The following is a 21,612-nucleotide window of genomic DNA, read 5'->3' as shown; positions in this document are numbered from 1 at the left end:
AAGTTAAGCAGAAAAGCATAAAATATAGAGCCCTCACAAATTTTTCTATTTCACATTTCTGAACAGAAAGAACGAGAGAAAGGTTCTAATTTGGCCTTTATGTTTCGACTGCCTTTTGCTGCTGGGAGGGTGTTTAGCATCAGTATGTTGGACACTCTTCTCTATCAGGTATGCGGTGTTTCTTTTTTTCTCTCTAAAATGTTTATTCTAATTTAATTTAAATTTTATTAAATGAATAATACATCTAGTGTTTCTCATGGAGCTGTTAACTTATAATGGGCCCTGGAAGTAATTCAGTGTTTCATTTTGTGTATTTAATGACAAATGTGCCTATGAAACATTGTGTAAGGAAATTTTTCAGAATAATCAAAGATTATTTTTCAGAGTAATCTATGAAATAATTTCTAGGCATTCTTTAGCATCAGTGTCCTACAGTGTTTTTTGTGACATTTTAATATATTTTGCTTATTACTGTAAGCGTGTTACCAGAGTAAAAAAAGAAGGTAAGAACAAAATGACTATATTAAAAAAAAAAGACAACCTTCTTCATAATGCACATTTTAAAAAAAATAAGACATCAAAATGATGTCAATAAACTGATAAACCAAGGATATTTTAAATATCCACTAATTACCACCTACTTTAGAAAAAATATAAAAAGATTTTGCAACAACTAAGAACCATTTAGTTTGTTCCTGAATGCCAAACTTAAAATAAATAAATAAATAAAATTGTCATTTGATCATAGCTAAGAAATTTATAGGGATATTATTTTGCACCAATATATTTTAATCTTTTTTTAACACTACCAGATACTGAATAGCACTAATATATCATATTCTCTGATTCAAGTAATCAGACAATTTATAAGTATTTCTATTAAGAGAAAACAGATATTCATGGAGTTTTAAATTATTTGGTAATTTTAATCTCAAATTAAGCATCCGAACATTTTGTTGTGCTATTTTCTTTTTGATTATGTATTTTGTGTACCCTCTTCTGCAATGCTTGGCTGAATAAACTAATCTGAAGATGGCTAAAGCTTTTCTACTGGCCTTTGGGCTAATTATGTCCATGAATATGCCTCTAGCAATGTCACAAACCATCTGCTTATGCCAGATGAGTGCAGGAACAAACGCAGCAAAGGAGAATAAACACTCCTGTTCACCCTAAACTTTCCAGACACATTATTTGGGCACTCCAAGAGGGGGGCTTCCACCCCACACACCATTACCACACACATACTTCTGATCTCTTAGAGAGGGGATTGGAGGGGAGGAATTGTTTGACGAACAATGCTGAAACTGAAGATTTTATGTCAATAGCAGTCAACTGCTTGATGTCATTATGCACCAGTGGTTTTCAGATTTTTTAGCCCTGGTATCTTATGTTTAAATAAAATCTCATGAGAAAGTCTAAAAGATGGACTAAATAGAAGAGGAATTGTTCTACAGAAGTGGAACGCAATAGTTCTTTCTTTCTCTTCATTTTTACCTTATGTTATTTTGTTGTAAGTACACAAACAGGAGTTAAGTTTTTCTGAAGCTACTGCAGAAAGGGTGAAGCAGAACAATAATTTTCAAAGTAGTAACTGCCTATTTAGCTTTGCCTGATGTCAGACAAGATATGTTGTTTCATTTTTTCAAATAGATAAAGAGTACTCATTTATTGATTAAAAATAAATATTAGAAATCAGATATATAATTCCTAAATTTATATAATAAGTATGCATATATTACTAAAACATACTAAATGCCATCTAATTTTTTGGTTAGTGATTTGAACCCATCTTCTTGAGGATAGATGTTTATATGTTTAAGAACTATTATTAATGTCTACAATTGTACAATTTACTATTAATGATCCTAGACATCATATCATTTGCTTCCTCAAAGAAACTGATGATGTAGGCAGTATCATCAATCACAATATATAGAGGAGACACAAGGGCTCAGAAAGACAAACTATCCGGTAGTTAGTGTGAACCCTCATCTTCAGGCCATGCACATTTCATTTGATTCCTCACAACCCTATCCTTGTGGTAAATAATTCCACATTGTAAAATGTTTAGTTTCTTATGGTACTTTTTTTTTTTAACTTACCAGAACGTTGTTTTTCTTTGTTAATATCTTGTCAATAGTCCCTTTTCTCCTTCCCACTTGAAGCACAGATCACTTTCATATTTTTAATAATTTTCTTAATTTTCATCTTCATGGAGCTGGAAAACCAATGATTAAAAAATAAGTATTATCTGAGGAGTGGTAGAGGGGAAGAAAAAAAATATTATCTAAAATACAATTAAATAGGGGGTGCCTGGGTGTCTGCCTTGGGCTCAGGTCATGATCTCAGGGTCCTGGGATCAAGCCCCACAGGGGGCTCCCTGCTCAGCTGGGAGCCCATTTCTCCCTCTTCCTCTGCCCCTCCCCCTGCTGTCTCTCTCTCTCTCGCCAATAAATAAATAAAATTTTGAAAATAAAATAAAATACAATTAAATAGATGCTAAGTGAAACTGAGAAAGATTCTTCTGTGATCAAATTCCATGATCTCATGAGATTGAGTGCACGGGTGGGGCTGTCCTTGTCTTTTTGGCTCACTCCTAACATCTTGTCTTTGCCCTAATGAAGTTACAAGATAAATGACCTCTAGACAAGGGATGCATCAGTGACAAATGCAGCAAACAAATCAGCTGTATAACCACATCCAACTCAAAAATAATTTATAATAGTCATTTGCTAAATCTTCAGTTGACTTTTTTTTCCCCATGAGAAGTTTCAGTTTTTCATTTTGGAAAATAGTTTTAAGTGTCTGAGAATGTACTTAAAAATTCCTCTTCTTTAGCACACATTGGGTTACAAGTGAAGTTGAAAAGTGCCCGTCACCACTCCTCTTGGTGGCCTCTGGTAAGTTCATGTTAGGACACTAACACACCTCAAAACCAAACTGCCCTTTCTTTGGCCTGAGGAAAGGGAATGGATATGGTTCCTTTGTTCTTGTTTAGAAGGCAGTGTTTAGTTTTCTGATGCTAGCTGTTGGTAAAATAGTAATGAACAAAGGAGCCTAGTAAATTTTTTTAAAAGGTATTAAAAAAATCATTGTGATGCAAAATAACTAGATGAGTATTTAAATTTTTCATTTGTTTAACACTTGAAGATTAAATTCAAGACAGTCATTTCGTACAATCTATGAAATAATTATTACATGTTATGGTGAAGTGTGCTTGTATCTGTTGAAAGTTTTTCTTTTCACTCAGAACTAAGAATAAATTCAAGAAATTGAAAGCATTGTTAACTTAATACTCTGTTGAGTAGTGTTCTAGCAATATAACAAAATATATCTTATATGCTAGCACATCAAATAGTCTGATAATGATATTTAATACTAAATTATTAATTCATTAATATTTAGATTTACTGAAATATTAGAAATTTATTCTACTAGCAAAGAGCTTAATCCTAAAAAACCTTTTGGAATATCTCCTTGCAAATTTCAGTTTTCAAGTTTTTTTTTTATATTCTCTATTTTAGCTCATAGTTTTTTGTTATTAAAAAAACTAATTAAAATCTGTTTTATCATGGGGCATCTGAGTGGCTCAGTTGGTTAAGCGACTGCCTTCGGCTCAGGTCATGATTCTGGAGTCCCTGGATCAAGTCCCACATCGGGCTCCCTGCTCAGCAGGGAGTCTGCTTCTTCCTCTGACCTTCCCCCCTCTTGTGCTCTCTCTTTCATTCTCTCTCAAATAAATAAATAAATCTGTTTTATCATATCTAATAGTACATAAAACTTAAGCATGTCAGGATATCCTAGTGAATAATTATTCCCCATATTTCTTCGTGGACAGTTTACTTGTACCTGTGTATTTAAGACACTGAGAAGATAGATTTTTACTTCCTTTTTTTGTGGGGGTTTAATGATGTGTATGGGAAGTAACCTTTTAGAAATGGTAAGATGTTCTCACTGAGCTATTCTGTACATTTCAATCACATAATAAATACATATGTTGTTTATATTGCAGTCATTTGTAAAGGATTATATGATTTCTATCACCAGACTTCTGTTGGGATTGGACACTACTCCGGGATCAGGGTTTCTTTGTTCTGTAAGTTAATATTTGCTGGAATAGAAGATTGCTCTAATAGATGTTTCTGGAATCCATCTATAATGTACTTTGGCTAATATGTGCTCAAAGAATATCTTCACGGTTTTTTAGTTTTTAAAAAATTTTCAGAGAAAACATTATTTTAAATTAATCATGAAAACAGCCATTCTATACAAAATTCAGAACAAGTGTTTTTTTTCTAGCTGGCATTTGATACTGATGATTTCTGACATAGGATGCCCTACTGTTGAGGAAACCAGTGACCATTAAGTTAATCCCACCCCCTTTGTTTTTTTATAAATGAATATACTTTATCCAAGTGTATCCAATGAAGCGACTTGCCAACATTTCACATTTATGATAAGCAAAGGGGGACTAGTACTTATGCCTCTGTCTGGGAGCCCTAGGCTCATTTTGTTACACCCCTTTCTCAATATGAGCATTATTAGGACTTTAGATGGACAATTTCTTTTTGTGCTGGAGTGTCTTTTGCATCTGAAAATTTGTAGCATCAGCAGACCCTGTCTGCTAAATTCCAGTGGAAGCTTGTAGTCATTGCAACATTCAAAAAAGTCTACAGCTGTTTTCCAACATCTCCCAATTACGAGTGACTACTACTGTCTACCGATATTGAACTAGCACAGTGTTGTGCTGCCACAAATTCAGTAGTTGGTCTTCTGAAGTTTGTGGAACCCCTGGGATAAGCTAAGGTAGAGTGCCGTAAATAAGTCCAGTACACGCATGAGCACTTACGAAATGTCACTTTGAGATTTCAAAACATTCATACAGTTAGCCTTTAAAAAATGAAAAATAACCTCTGAGGTTTTTTTTTTTAATAACTCATATATCTTATAGATGAAAATCACTGAGGATGACCTGTGGATCCGAACTTATGCCAGACTTTACCAGAAGCTGTGCTCCTCTACCGGAGACGTTCCCATTGGAATCTACAGGACTGAATCTCAGAAACTTGCTACATCTGAGGTTTGGAAATACCAAAATACTCCAGTTTTAATGATTAATCTGATTGAATATAGCCATTCCTAATCCTGGAAATGGATTTCTAAAAAAAGTCAGAAAGTGAAAAAGAATGCTCTCTGAACACACAGTGTCAGTTCTCAGGGGGCAAAAAATTTAAGTATTTGTTGAAGTAAACTATATCAGAATTCCCTAAAATGTTGTTGGCTAAGGGACTCTTCTAGAGTTTGTGAACTTTGGGCTCTGAATGCCTTCTGTAGGTCTAAGATTTTGCATGTCTAGATTGTCAGGAAGCAAATTAATTTTAAGTAACCTTCTGACATGTAAAAGCAGTTTTCAGGGCAAGCCATATAGCTTTTTAATATACTCCTCATTTCACATATACATATTTGGAAGGCAGTTAAACAAAGTTAGTAAGCATTGAAATTCACACTTCTCAAACTCTAGATTAAAGACTACACTGAAGCCAAGGTAAAACCCCAGGAGTAGTACCAGACCTTCCCAGAGGAAAGCTAAGTATTTTTAAAAGCAATCTAGAATCTGTTAATATGGAACAAAATTTCCAATGGCTTCATACAGCTAAAAACATCCACACTGATCTGGCCACAGTATGTGGTTCTAAATAGTTTTTTTATCCTTGGTAAAAACATCACCTTTTAAATTAGATTCTTTTATGAAATAAAAATTTTGGATAAATACACTATCCTACCAATATTTATAAAATTGTTTACTATAAATTATGGTTTGTATTCTTGAAATATTTTTCTTCTCAAATATCTTGAAGTTACTCAAAAATTTGGTTAGCCATATCTATTTTTGTCTTATGCAAAGTTAACTAAGAGGCTCAGATCTGTTATTTGCGCTTTAGTAGTCCATGCAACCATTAAACTCTTTTATATTAAAATCACTGAATCCATATATAGCAAAAAAGAGCTTTATAGAAAGCATATGAGCAAAGGACTGGACTTTTGTTTACTTGCTAAATTTTATGGTTTGACATTTAAATAAGTAATATTGAGGACAGCAGGAAATTGTTCAGTTTTTCTGAGGATGCTTTCTAGCAATTTCACTGTAGATCAGGCATGCTAAAAGGAACTTTATTGCCATCTCTGCTACTTTGTAGGATAGTTTGGCTAAATATGCCTAAAATTTTAAGAATACTGTGTCTAAAAATTTATTATTTGATTAAAGGTTAAGAGAAGACAAGTGCTTTCACACCTAAGCAATTAACCACTTCTTATTTGAGCTTGTTAAGTATAAAGAAAGTTTCCATTCACCAGAGTATTATTATGCTCTTATCTTATATATAGGCTTTGTGAATTTGAACATAGTAAATTCTGCCCTTGGTCAAGTTAATATTCATGTCATCAATTTATATTTTTAAGGGACTTTGTTGTGTGCTGTTTACATTATAGTAGGGAGAGGATAATTGATGACAATAATTGTGTTGCCATCATGGAGCATTTAACATTACATTTTGGTCAGTTCTTCCCATCACATAAAAAGATCCTTCAATAAAATGCTTATAAATCTCCAAAACTCTAGCTTGTAAAAAACACACATCCTTGGGAAGATAAAAGGAAAGAAACTAAGTTAAATAAAGATAACTTATGTCTTCCTATATTGAATTCAATTCATCTTTTGGCACATATATTTTTACTTAAATTTTATATTCTGCCTATTGTGTAAAAATTGAGGCAACCTAAATAATTAAAGATAAAAATAAAACCATCAAGATTTTTTACAACACAATGTATTAATAGAGACAGAGAAATTAATGTTATCATACATCTAAAATAAACTTAGTGCTACAGTTGAGCCAGAGTTCTACTTTTGCTTTCCTGGTAAGTAAGGCAAAAATAGAACTGTTGAATTATATAGTAATTATAGTCTGATACATGAAAGGATAAAAGTTAACACTGAGAAAGATTTGTTATTGAAAGAACACGTATATAATCGGTTTTCTTATTTAAAAGGTTTTAGATAACATGAAGAACAGTATCTATCTTCAATCATAGTTTTACAAGCTACAAAAGTGCCATTAAAGTGAATATCCTTTAAGTTAATCTTTTTTTTTTTTAAAAAAAGGACATCAATTAAATAATAACTCAAAGACATTGGATTTTGTATGAAGAGGAAAACTTTTTTTCCTGATCATATAAAAATAAAGAATAAGACCTTAAAGTCTCTCATGAGATGAAAGATTGGCTCATACATTCCACCACCTTTCTCAAATATCAGATGGTTCAAGAAAAGTCAAGCGTTAGAATTCAGATGATTTATCTTTGCCCCACATGCCAATTTTCTCTTACTTTAATTAAAGAAAGACACCTGATTCCAGGAGATAGAAACTTCATTTAATAATTAGAATTGAAGAGTCTAACATATTCTTGCATAAATAGCTGTCAGATTCCCATTCCCCCTCACAGTTCACACAGCTGTAGCATGCAGGCAAAGACTGAAGGTTTGTTTCTATGGCGAGAGGACACAGATACTCTGTGGATTGAAGGGACAGTTGAGGGCAATAATACCACACTAAATTCAGAGAGCTAAGTGAAAGGTATATTCTGTATACTGTACCCTTCAGCAGCAGATTAGTGATCTTCTCTAGGGAATCTGACCAATCCAAGTGAAATGCCTAAAAATGTAGACATGGGACAATCAGTAATCTGGTGGTCACCATGAACCTCAATAAAAAGAATCTCACCCAGAGCTTTCAATAAATTTTATTAGTCCCCTACTTTTAAGTAGGAGAAGACAACTAAAAATTCTTTATGTTGGGAAATAGAATGAACCGCAAAGGTACAAAATAAATAGGAAGGAAAAAAACATGTAAGAAGGTCAGATCATTGAGGAAGAAGACAATTTCAAAACATGAAATAAAGTATTTACCCAAGAGAAATAAAAATTTATCCACCCAAAGATTTGTATACAAATGTTCTTGGCATCATTGTTTATAATAGCCAAAATTTGGAAACAACCTAAATGTCTATCAACTAGTAAACAGATAAGCAAAATGTGGTATATACATACAATGGAATACTGTTTATCCATAGAAAGAAACTACTTATATGTGCTATTACTTGGATGAACCTCAAAAATACTAAGTTCAATGAAAGAAAGAAAGCAGATACAAATTGTATGATTTCATGTTTATGAAATGTCATAAAAAGTAAATGTATGCAGACAGGAAGCAGATTAGTGATTGCCTAAGTCAGGGGGAGGTGGAGGAAATGGGAAACCAGTTAATGAACATAATGGGGTTTATTGGGGTATTGGAAATATTCTAAAACTGATGTATGGTGATGATTATGCAACTTGGTAAATTTACTAAATATCTCTGATTTTATATTTGAAAATTATAAATGTCAAATATGTATCAGTAAAATTATATATTGAAAAGCTAGAATTAATATTATTAGAAAATAAGGTATTACTTGGACACCTGGGTGGCTCAGTTGGTTAAGTAACTGCCTTCAGCTCAGATCATGATCCCAGGGTCCTGGGATCGAGCCCCATGTCAGGCTTCTTGCTTAACGGGGAGCCTGCTTCTCCCTCTCCCTCTCCCTCTGCCTGCTATGCCACTGGCTTGTGCTCTGTCAGGTAAATAAATAAAATCTTTAAAAAAAAATAAAAACAAAAAGAAGATATTGCAAAGATGAAAGACAAACAGGAAACTGAATTTTTATCTTTTTTTTTTTTTTTTTGAGAGATAGGGAGGAGATGGGAGGGGCAGAGGGGGAGAGAGAATCCCAAGCAGGCTCTGTGCCCAATGCAGAGCCCCATGCAGAGCTCCATCTCACCACCCTGAGATCATGACCTGAGCCAAAATCAAGTCAGATGCTCCACCAACTGAGCCACCCAGGTGCCCCAGGAAACTAAAGGAACATTTAGGAAAAAGAAAACCTTGGGAATTGAAAATATGATAGCAGAGGTAAAAAAAAGTTCATATCATAAAGTTGAGGAAATCACCAAGAAACTGGAGCAAAAATTCAAACATGGAAACAGTAAAATTAAGATTAGAGGACTAGTCCAGGAGGTTTAAGATCTGAATGATAACACTTCCATACAGAAGGAATGCAGTAAGATATCAGTGTCATAATTTAAGAATATTCCCAGAATAGTAGTGTGTTAATTTCCAAATGGGAACGGTCACCAAATGCCCAGGGTAATGAATTAAAATAGACTCACATCAAGATATAGCATCATAATATTTCAGAATATTGAAGGAGAAGGTGCAGGAGGAGAGCAAGGGGTAGGTCACATGCAAAATATATTTGGGATTTTTCAACAGCAACACTCTAAGCCAAAAGACAATGGAACAATTCCCTCAAGATCTTGAGGGAATATTTCCAAACGAGAATTCTAAACTCAGCCAAACCTATCAAACTTGTGTAAGAGTAGGATAAATCATATTTCAACATTGTCTCCAAAAACATTCTACCATGCCTGCTTCCTAAAGAAACCACTCCCACCAATGAATACACTGAGAAAGGAGTCATGGTATGGAGGAAACCAGACATTTTATGGAATCCAGGCAACAAATATGAAGCCAAGGAAATCCCCAGGATGGCAGTGAAAAGACCATCAGACCTAAGGGAACCTGGAATGGGTTAGAGGATTTCAGAGAGATTTCTTCAGGAAGATGAAATCTATAGAATATCTTACATATCTCAATGTCTTAAAGAAAGATTAAACAATTGCCAGAGATCTCAGGGTGAATTACGTACATTTATAATTAAGCAGTTATAAAAATAACAAAGTCGTTAACTTTAGGAATATATTATCACCACCACCAACAAAAAAGTGTGTGCAGGAAATTAATAGCAACAATGTTTCCTGTATAGCTCATCTGTAAATTGCACTTAGTCATAATATGCCCTCAATTTTGATCTAACCAGAATTACACTTGAACAATTTTGAAATGATGAGATGGCAAAGTTACTGGAATAGGTGGAAAAGATTAATTTCTTCTCTTCCAGAGTGTGAAGTGAATAGATGAAAGCAGAAACTGAAAAAATAAAATAAAATCAAGCATGTTATAGAGAAACTGAGATAAAGACCTACATATCCAGCTAAAAGAGATAAAAGTAGTTGTGTCCTAGGGAAATAAAAATGATTATGGTGGAAGCTTCTATTTTTCAAAACAAATTGTAACGTTTTCTGACAACACAATGTATTTATAACTAATAAAAACAACTAATAGATTTATAGTCATATGGTAGTTGCATTAGACATTGATCATTTTTTCAGATTATACTTTTAAGTATTAAATTCTGTCCTATTCTATGGATAATTTTTTATTAAGTGCCAACATTTCATATCAGAACGTGGTAGGAATAAACACAGGTAAAAACTAGGCCTTGCTTCCTTATTTCATGGAGTTTAAAAAAATACAGTTTAAAAGCCGATGCAGGATTTCATGCCACATCATGTTCTATGTATAGAAAAAAAACTATTTAGCTTTGTCTGTGGGGGTAGGGGAAACAGTCAATACTTTGAGCAGATGTCTTTGAGAAGACAAATGATGATAAAGAATATTTATAATTAAAATTATAAAATGTACAAAAGACCTGGAATACAATCTCAGTTTTTTAGGGGGTTGAATATTGGTGGAAGGAGAATTCATACAAGCACAAAGAATAAAGTGGAGGTGTAAACAGTGACTCAAAAATCAGCCCATGGATACAGCTATATTGTAGGGTGCCACTGGATCCTGCCCCTTTTTACATGGTTGTGCATCACCTTGCCAGAGCTTCTACCACCATCTACATATGTCTGTTTAAGGGACTCTTTATAAACATCAGAATCTCCTGGTTCAAAAACATAGGAGGCGTAAGGACTAATGAATGCAGCTCTTGATGACAAAGAGGAGCTATACTTCTGTCCATAATCCTTTATCCATAATTCTGAAATCCAAAAAGCTCAGTAAATTTACTTTACCTCACTTTATTTGGGAAATTTTAATATTACTCCATGTCAAGTGAATATTCTTACTTTTCATTGCAGATATATTATTATTTTTATTGTGAAATTTATTATTAAATTTATTATTTTTTATTATGAAATGCTATCCAAATGCTAGGGACATTTCCTACCATACAGTATATGGTACAGTACTACCTTTCCAAAATCTGATAAATTCTAAATTAATAAACATATTTGTTCCTATGGTTATTTGGTAAGAAAATGTGGAACTGTATTTACCTCCAGTTTTCCAGTGTACATTTGCTTGAAGTGTACTATAACCACTGAAAATTTTACTAGAAATTAGAGATCATTTAAAAACATATTGAAGTACCAACATCTTTTCAATGTACACAATAAGTTTGTGAAATATGTAACTCTGATTTTTGGTCATTTTCATAATAGCAAATCTTATAACTTTAAAGCATGTGATATAATGGAATAATCATTGATTTTCCCATCTACCAATCATTGACTCTTTACTTTTAAACTGGAACATAGTATTTTTAAATGTATTACTGAAATTAGTTTATCTTTTGCAAAATCACATTAATAAAATTATTTTAATAAGGATTGAGATAGGATAGTTTTGAAATTCTAGCTGCCCATTCTCTGCCATTATTCACTCAAGCAATGTTTTAAGAGTTATATGGTGACTGGGAAGGTCAAATTTTAGACTTCACAGCCAAGGTGAAAGCTCAGAATATTTCTATAAACTAATTAAATTTATACATCAGGGGAAAGCAATCTTATGACAATATCTAAATTTAAAATATTAAATTTTAAAAAACGATTTTATATGCCATCTAAATTTTAATACAGTACAGATATTAATGCCAATAATGGTTATTGAATGCCAATAATTATGTCAAGTATTCTCTCATGCACTTTATAAGCTCCTGTCAATTTGTTTTATTTTCTCTACCAGTACCACTTTTTTCTTTCTATCAAAACCTTAGAGAGAGAATTTTACTAAGCTAACAGACAAAAAATAATCTAACAGGAACTTTCTGCTAGACTTCTAAAATAATAACTTATTCCTTATCTAATTTTATTCAGAAGCCCTGTAATAAATAATGAAACACATACGTGTATTATAAGTGTTAAGTGGGGACTTGTCATATTTTGTCCTTGTTGCTGTTTCATGTATGTATTATTTAGTCATTGTTTAAACTGTATTTTGTGTGTTTCTTTTTTTTCCTCCCTTTGTGTCAGTCTCGAGAAACAGCATCACAAGTAAGTATTTTTGTCTCCCTTTCCTCAAATAGTTTAATATATGAATTCAGAGCCGTTAAAGGGAAAGAGAATTGAATTCAGTATTTCAGATGTTAAAATAAAACAAATCAACTAAGCTGAAGTGTTGTAAATGTTCTATTTTCAAGTTAGCGTGTCTGTATTTCCCTAATAATATTGTAAATTCATTTTACCTGTTTGTCTTCAAATTATGTTTGTATATTAATCCAATCATATGTTTTACTCTGTGGTGTCATTACCTGCTTGTTGCTTACTGGCTGTGTATTGTCTGTCTGTCCTTGAATGAGGTACCCACCTTTAGTGCAAGCAACTGAGACTAAAAAAGGGTTGGCGGTCATGGGATGTGAAACTTATCTTTTCCTATGCTTCCTATGTAGGCTGGTCCTCCTAGAAAGGGGTATAGGAATAATAGGACCTGGGATGGCTTTCTCTAGCACAATTTTTATTGTTGAATTTATTCTTTAATAATTTTAATTTATTGTCATTAAGAAGCCATCAGTTTAGTGTTTGATAACATTGACCTGGGCTAATAATTGATTTGTTACAATAAAAATAAAATTCTTAACAGTATATTATGTATGTATACATGCACTTATATTCCTAAAACCATGATATTATCTTCATGGGATTTGTATTTTTAATTTTATTTTCCATTTTCTTCATATAAACTATGATAAATAATTCATTATGTTCTTAGCACTTAATGCAGACTCCCAAGTGTAAATATAATTAATGAAACCATTACAAATATAAATATTTTCCACTTTAAAAATTGCATTTTGAATGTCAAAGCAATTGTAGAATTTAGCCCATTAAGTGTAAAGCTTGTGTGCTAAAGTTGCCATCTAAAAGTACACATTGATTTAAGAAAAATAAAATTAAAAAAAGAAAAAGAAAAGAAAAATAAAGCTGCAAGTCTATTTTTGAGCTTGTTGGATTTTGGAGAAAAGTTCTATATTCATAATATCCACATTTTTGATGTAATGACTGTTACCTACATCGTAGATTGGAATCCATATAATGAATGCAAATTTTGTTCATTAAATTCTTTTAAACATCTCAAATTATTTATTTTTGATTTTATGAGCTATACTTCTATTATATTTTTCAATATTCTTATTTTGTTTTATTATATGTTGAATCCTTCCAAATTTACTAAATATTCACCGGGGAAGCTTCCCTTGGGCCTGCATGAATAACATTTTAGAGAATTGCTTTCCTCCTATCATGATCCACATTGAAAATGTAATGTTTGTTTGGCATGAAGCTGCTTAGGGGTTTCAGCTACCATGGCTGCCTGCAAGTTGAGCAAATTAAAATTTTAGATCAAAACAGAACATATTCCTGGCACATACTGGGTTTGAGGAACTCATTTTAGAGTTTTATTGTTGCTTTTTTAGAAAATGTTTTATAATAAGATCAACATATATTTCTAAATTTTTAATTTATACCAATATTTGACCTGACCAGCTGTACAAATAAAATCTCAAGGGTATTGAATTGGCGTGCATTAATTCATAAAATATTTTAGTAACATGTCAACAGCAGGGTTGTTTCACCTTGTCTTTCCTAAAGGGATTCTCAGGTATAAGTCCAGACCTGGTCCTCAATGGTAGAAACACTTGCTGGGGTTCACTCTATGTCCCAGAAAGAACAGAATTTTCATCTGGTTAAAGACTTTATAGCTTTATGTTTGGAAGTGGAGTGAAACTTTTAGATGTAGGTTTTGACTATGATGCAGTTCTATGTATTGATTCAAATGTTCTGCACTTTTTATTCAGATGTTACACATCCCTATCACCTCTTTTCTCTAACTTACCATTTCAGATGCAGGAAGGCAAAGGTTTGGCTCATTTCTGAATCATGACAGCCAATTGCAAGTTGACTCTTGGAACTTTTTCCCACTAATTGCTTTCTTTCTTATAGTTATTATTCTAGAGTCTCTACATGCTTCAGTCAGTTCCCTGTGTAAGCAAAGTGCCTTCCCTCTAATTAACTGGGAAGTTTGAGTCTTCCAATCTAAGTATTTTTCTTACAATCCTTTTTATGAAGGAAAAAAGAAACTCTAATTGTATTTTGGATATGAAGACATTTATCTTTGTAATTCCATTTGTTTCTACAACAATTCCCATCATTTCCAGCTCTAGTTTTTGTTTTTAGGTTTTTTTTTTCCTCTCCATCAACTCTCTCCCTTTACCTTCAAATATACCCAAGTTTCCCCAGTTCTCAAAAAAATTTTTCCTTTTATCATCTTTTTTAAAGATTTTTTATTTTTAAGTAATTGCTACACCCACTGTGGAGGCTTGAATTCACAACCCCAAGATCAAGAGTTACATGCTTTACTGACTAAGCCAGCCAGACTCCCCATCATTCAATTTTTTCTTATCTTATTCTTGTTAAGCTCTGAGAAAAGTTCGTATATGCTGTCTATTCTATTCCTTATCGGTGTCTTCCACAGTTTTTTCCCCACTACTCTATTTATCCTGTTCTTGAATCAGTATAAATCTTTAAGCCAAAATCCTTGGTATTTTATATTAGTTTTTATTTGTTTAAACATCATATAATCTTTAGCAGGGTTCGTTACCTCCTACATCTTAAAATTCTCTTATCCTCAGTTTTCATATTATGAATTACTTTCTTTACCTGTTTTTATTGGTTTATTTCTTAAACTTTTCCCCTTCTTTCTACTGTTCAGTTTCTGCCTATAACAGCTCATTTCAGATGCTGCCAATGTGATCTTCATCTGAAGGCTTCTCCCTAACCCATTGTCCCTGGGATTGGCTCTGGAGCTCAAGACTCCAAGTAGCTGCAGCAATCTGCCTTTGTCTCCCTTCTAGGACTGGACTTCATCTTTAGTTTCCAGAAAATACTCCGTTAACCACCTGAAGGTAGGCTAAGCTTCACTGCCATTAGTCTCACCCAGAGCCTTAATCTTGATCCCTGCCCAATGCTAAGCACTTTATTATTTTATTTAATCCTCACCAGAAACTAATATGGCATACAATATTATTCTTATTTTTAAGTAAGCAGAGATGTAGACAAGTTAACTTGACCAATATCAAAAACTTTGGAAGTAGCCAACCTGGTTTTTAGAATTTATCACTATCTGACACCAGAGCTTCTTTTAATCACTGGGTCTCACCCTAGCAGCCTCTATTGATTTCTGAACCACATCTCTCTTCCACCATCTGTTTTGAGGTCCTCAAAAGCCTTGGTTGAGAATCAACATGATAAATGACACTTGAACAGTAACCAGGCATTTACTAAAGTCATGTTTTATAGTCTTTTGGTCCTTTTCTACACTTGATCTCAGAATACTTGTTATATCTTGTGGTTTCAGTTATTACTTCTATGTTTATCGATAGCAAGTTTGTGTTTTCTGTCCTAATTTCTAAAAATGAAGAACAAACTCATTTTCTGCCAGATCCTCTTCACTTTATTATCTACCAGAACTACAAATATTTAGTGAGCACCACTAGGCACCAGATGCACCCACCTAGATGCTTGGAGTGCATCAGTAAACATACAAGAATGATTTCTCAGAAAGCTAACATGAAAATTTCATGCCTATTCTTAAATGTAATTACTTCTTGATGGATTTACTATATCTAAATTCTCTTCCCTTCAAAATCTTACATAGAACAGACAGATTAATGACCATATTCCTTACTTTACTCACATGATGCATGATGCATATAGTGGATATTTGATGCCTATTTTATCAAGTCAAATTTCTTCTTGCTGGATTTTAAACTGCTCTATATTCTGGCCATTCTTTATCGATACTCCTTCTGTCCCTGTTCCCCGTACAAATCATTTATTCAGTTATTCTGTCTGACCAAATAGCAATGGACTCGGTACCAGATGATCTGGGTTTAAATGTTGGCTCTTCTTTTTACTAGCTGTGTGTGAAATGGTCCATTCTCAACACATAGCAAAGTGAAGACTAAATAGGAAGCATATGATTATCACTTCACAAATTATAAAAAAGGGCAGATATGTGTTAATTGTTCATAGCTAATCGCAAACAATTCTGGGCCAAAGTACATAGAGTAACATAGATCTTATTTCACCAGTTTTCTCTGCTACATCGCTTTGAGTGGATGGCATTCCCTTAGAAAACATTTGTTTCAATACACTTACATTTATAAATAATATAATAGTAAGTGTTCTTGTAATTTGGATAAGTAAATACCTTGTAATATTAGTCAAACATAGATATATTCACTAACCTCGAATGCACTCTAATTTACACACATGCACACACACACCATAAGTCTGGGCTCATCTGTCATTTTCTTTCACTTTCTTACAGAAATTTTACTCTTGGATCTTTTTCTTACCTTATTTTACAATTCTTTTAAAATATTTTCTGGCTCTGATTCTTATCTTGTGCATTTCTATCCCCAGGAAAACATTTCTTACTTGCATTGTTTACTTACTCTAACTTAATAAGAATCTCAATGGCATGCTTATTAGCAAGAAGCTGTTTAAATGCATCCAGTCTGTTTGATTTAATTTAACTACATAGTCATGGCTTTCTGTCCACTTAAGTTAAACTGCATGGAGATCATTCTTTCACTTTGGATGGCCATAGGAAGTAAATTAAGCCTTTAGTCACAGCCCGTTGTTGAATGGCTGCTAGAGTCTATAAAATAATCAGAGCCAAATGGAAAATTATAAAGTTGATCTGGGTCACCTAGGTTTTCATAAAGGAGTGGTGATATGTAAGCAACAGTATACTTGGATCAATAATACTGTTTTGTATAGATTCTTTACATAAGAATGTGAATATTTATATCTTCCAAGTCTTATATCATTGTGTCTGTTCTTTAATTAAGACATTACATATATCATAGAAATTTTCTTTCCACAGGCTCATTTATCCATAACTGCAGATGCTTTAGGGCAGTGGTTCTTAAATGATACAAAAGAGGAGTGTGTGTGTGTGTGTGTGTGTGTGTGTGTGTGTGTGTGTGTGTTTAAAATGTTTGGGGCATGGCAGAATTGGTGCTATATGCCTATTAGAATCACAGTAATAGTTTTTCATAAATTCATATGCTTAGGTCCTTTTTTTCTGGAATGTAAAATACTGGAGGTGATAGAATGATATCCTCCCTGACTTACCCTATAGTATGTAGGATGTACCTCACACACATATACCCATAGTTGAAACCATTGCCTTAGGCTGTGTATTCCCGTAATTCTGGAAAATGATGAGAAAATTGAACTTTGAAGAGGACAAACCTGGCAATGAAAGGATGATTCTAATAATGTAGACCATTGGAATACATTTATGAGCATGTTAAACCTGTGTGCTTATTCAATGCTCTTCTATTTGTTGATAATTTGTTTGTGGTAGGTCAGTTTTAGAGTTTAAAGCTATTCAGGTGTATAAGCTATTCTCTATACACACATCTATGTTTGTATAATATATGAAAACCTAAACATAGAAACCCCAAAAGGATGTTTTATGTAGAAAGCAAATATGTTCTTTTTGTTTTGTTTTGTTTTTACTAACCTATAATGTATTATTATTTGTTTCAAGGGTACAGGTCTGTGATTCATCAGTCTTACACAATTCACAGCGCTCACCATAGCACATACCCTCCCCAGTGTCCATCACCCAGTCACCCCATCCCTCCCACCCCCCACCACTCCAGCAGCTCTCAGTTTTTTTCCTGAGATTAAGAGTCTCTTATGGTTTGTCTCCCTCTCTGGTTTCGTCTTGTTTCATTTTTCCCTCCCTTCCCCTATGATCCTCTGCCTTGTTTCTCAAATTCTACATGTCAGTGAGATCATATGATAATTTTCTTTCTCTGACTGACTTATTTTGCTTAACATAATTCCCTCTAGTTCCATCCATGTCATTGCAAATGGCAAGATTTCATTTTTTGATGGCTGCATAATATTCCATTGTATATTTTTACCACATCTCCTTTATCCATTCCATCTGTTGATGGACATCTAGGCCCCTTCCATAGTTTGGCTATTGTGGACATTGCTGCTATAAACATCGGGGTGCACGTGCCCCTTTGGATCATTACATTTGTATCTTTGAGGTAAATACCCAGTAGTGCAATTGCTGGTTCGTAAGGTAGCTCTATTTTCAACTTTTTGAGGAACCTCCATACTGTTTTCCAGAGTGGTTGCACCAGCTTGCATTCCCACCAACAGTGTAGGAGGGTTCCCCTTTCTCCGCATCCCCGCCAACATCTGTCATTTCCTGACTTGTTAATTTTAGCCATTCTTACTGGTGTGAGGTGGTATCTCATTGAGGTTTTGATTTGGATTTCCCTGATGCCGAGTGATGTCGAGCAGTTTTTCATGTATCTGCTGGCCATTTGGATGTCTTCTTTGGAGAAATGTCTGTTCATGTCTTCTGTCCATTTCTTGACTGGATTATTTGTTCTTTGGGTGTTGAGTTTGATAAGTCTTTATAGATTTTGGATACGAGTCCTTTATCTGATATGTCATTGAAAGCAAATATATTCTTATGTGGTTATTTCTAGACATAAAATGAATGAATTGGTTAAGGAAAATCACTTTTTAGTTTCCTTATAAACCAAAAATTAATGATGGAGAAATCAGTCTAAATTTGGGCCAGACTTTGATTCTGATTTATTGGACACACATCAATGTATGGAACACAACAGTTAAAATTAAATAACTATTAGAAGAGTAAAAAAGTATCTTGAGACCTACAAAAAGGTAGTTGCAAAATGTACAATAATAACAATTCTGATGCTGGTAATATTATCACTCCACCTTAAAAAAAAAGACTTAAGCATTATTTTGAGGAGAGGAAAAAATGCTATACCAGAGAAGATAAAAAACATTTCACTACTACACAGTGAAAGCAGGTGGACATTGTCTGACTTCATAAGAAAAACAATGAAAAAAGTGATGTTAGTGGCATCGGTTAGTAGCATTGTCATAGAAACATGACATAATTAAGGCAATTTCATTAAATACTTGAAATATATTTCTGAATACTAGAACTCAAAAGAATTATGTATACTTTAGAGAAATATTAACCCTTAAATATTGTAAATTACTATTTAGAAAATTCATCTCTCAGGATTACCAGTAACCTCTATAACATACATACGATTAGAAGATGTATAACCTTTATTAAAAAATCTCCCATCATAGGGGCGCCTGGGTGGCTCAGTCGGTTAAGCATCTGACTCTTAATTTCGGCTGAAATGATCTCAGGGTCATGAGATCAATTCCTGTGTCAGGCTCTACACTCAGGGGGAGTCTGTTGGAGATTCTCTCCCTCCCTCTCCCTCCGCCCCTCCCCCACCTCTCTCTCTCTCTCTCTCTCTCTCTCTCTCAAGTAAATAAATAAGTCTTAAAAATAAAATCTCCCATCATAGTTAATGCTATGATCCTAAATAAGCTAAGACCTTTTATTACTCTTCCTTGGTGTCTCTATAACAATAGATATTATTTATGATATCTATGTTAGAGGGCAAAAAGCTGTAGTAAGAACAATTTCATAATATTCATTGCCCATCCTATTCCATGAAAAATACTTCTTTCTTGGCCTCCACGATAATCAATTTTTCTATATGTTCTCATAGTCTTAATTTCCTATTTTTCTTCTACTTTCCCAACTGAGGATATTGAGGTATAAAAGTTAAAATTAGGGAGTTATCTCTAAAACATATCTATCTTTTCATTATTGTATCCCATGTACCTTGAACAGTGTTTCACACAAGTGCTCAGTATGTTTACTGAACTCAGTCATAGGTATTCTCAACATAGAGCAATCTTTTCAAAAAATCTTGTTCAAACTTACATGATTTTATTTGTACCTCCTCTGTCACTAATTTTGATGCTTAATTATTATTTTACTCTTCAATTTCATGTAAATGCTTAAGGACATCTACCTTGTAATTCCTGTTCTCATAATGTGTAGCATATGACCAAGGTGGTCATATGCTATACCTTGCATACCTTGCGTATATATTCTTGCATTGAAAGCCCATGGGCAATTTGGTCATTGTGAGTAATTCAGAGCTTCCAGGATTACTAGAGGAGGAACTACAGTAAATGCTTCTGGGGGTAGAGGGCAGAGGAGGGAAAGGGGAAACTAATGTAATTGCCTGTTGTATTGCTATTTGGAGAGAATCTAGAATCTTTTGTTGTAACTCATTCTGTGTGGGTAAATTTGAAAGTAGCAGCATAAATGGGCTTTAAAAATTGTAAATGAGGAATATGTTGCTTCCAGAACCCAAAAAACTAAAAGATGTAGATTTGTTTTAATATTATTTGGACTACTAGATCAATAACTTTTTCTTGACAGTATCAGAGTTGGAACATCCCTTGACTGACCAAATAATGCCCAGAAATTTTTTTTCTTTTAAAGATTTTATTTATTTGACAGAGAGAGAGAGATAGTGAGAGCAGGAACACAAGCAGGGGGAGTGGGAGAGGGAGAGCAGGCCTCCCGCCAAGCAGGGAGCCCTATGTGGGACTCGATCCCAGGATCCCGGGATCATGACCTGATCCGAAGGCAGATGCTTAACGACTGAGCCAGCCAGGCGCCCAATGCCCAGAAATTTTACTAAGTTGAAGGAACCTTGCATTTTGTGCAAGACAATGGCCCATCCCTTTTTGTGTTCTCCTTTGTGAATTTTTATATGTCCTAAATGAGTGTGTCAAATAAATCCCCTTGCAAGAGATATTATCAATATAATGTCATACCTATGTTCCCAGGGAAAGTTAGATGCAGTAAAGATCTTGCCTGCAAAGATGAGTGCATTTGCAGGGCTTTTAAGGTATCCTATGTGTAGCCAGGTAAAGAAGTATTTGTGTTCCTTCGAAGGTGAAATTGGTTGAGAGGCTGTCAAAATGGGCATGAAACAAAAGATGTTCGTCAAGTCTATGACTGCAAAGTATTTATCAATTGCTGATTGAATTGAGTTAATAATTACAGTAATGTTGGGTATTGCACTTTAATACTTGACAACATGGCATTAAGGTTGGGATAATCTACTGTGGGGTTCCATTCATTCTTTCCGAGTTTAAGAACAAGTCGAATGGACTGTTAAATGGAGAAGCAGTGGTAATTATCATCTCTTCTCTGAATAGTTCTTATAATTGATTTCAATCCTGGAAAGCCCTGTTCAATCCTTGAAGGCCTTATTAACTATTTACATTGGACATACAGAAGGTTCATATGGCCCCATTTTGTCAAACCAATTGTATGTGGCAAGGATTTTATTTCATTTAATTTTAATTTATAACTCATTGGATTAGAGTGTGCAGTGTCTACTAGGGGATATTGTAGGGCAATGGGTGTTATG

General features: G+C 33.8%; 1 protein-coding gene across 5 annotated transcripts in view; it reads left to right on the top strand.

The window, feature by feature from the left end:
• The window catches only part of KCNT2 (potassium sodium-activated channel subfamily T member 2), a 361,260-nt gene that overhangs the window by 305,402 nt on the left and 34,246 nt on the right, over window positions 1–21,612 (top strand). For 2 of the 5 annotated variants that reach the window (XM_028104755.2, XM_088029032.1), the window contains 4 exons: window positions 67–168; window positions 4,013–4,096; window positions 4,952–5,080; window positions 12,257–12,277. In XM_028104755.2, coding sequence (XP_027960556.1) covers window positions 67–168; window positions 4,013–4,096; window positions 4,952–5,080; window positions 12,257–12,277 — 336 coding nt within the window. Of the gene's footprint in view, window positions 1–66; window positions 169–4,012; window positions 4,097–4,951; window positions 5,081–12,256; window positions 12,278–15,132; window positions 15,184–21,612 lie in introns of all 5 variants that reach the window. The other 3 variants (XM_028104754.2, XM_028104753.2, XM_088029031.1) reach the window with 2 other exon arrangements.

The sequence above is a fragment of the Eumetopias jubatus genome, unplaced genomic scaffold, assembly GCF_037043125.1.
Source record: "Eumetopias jubatus isolate StellerSeaLion01/CBP00866 unplaced genomic scaffold, mEumJub1_p1.0 scaffold_12, whole genome shotgun sequence".
Classification (NCBI taxonomy): domain Eukaryota; kingdom Metazoa; phylum Chordata; class Mammalia; order Carnivora; family Otariidae; genus Eumetopias; species Eumetopias jubatus.
Note: the sequence above shows the minus strand (reverse complement) of the source record. Positions and strands in the feature narration are given on the sequence as shown.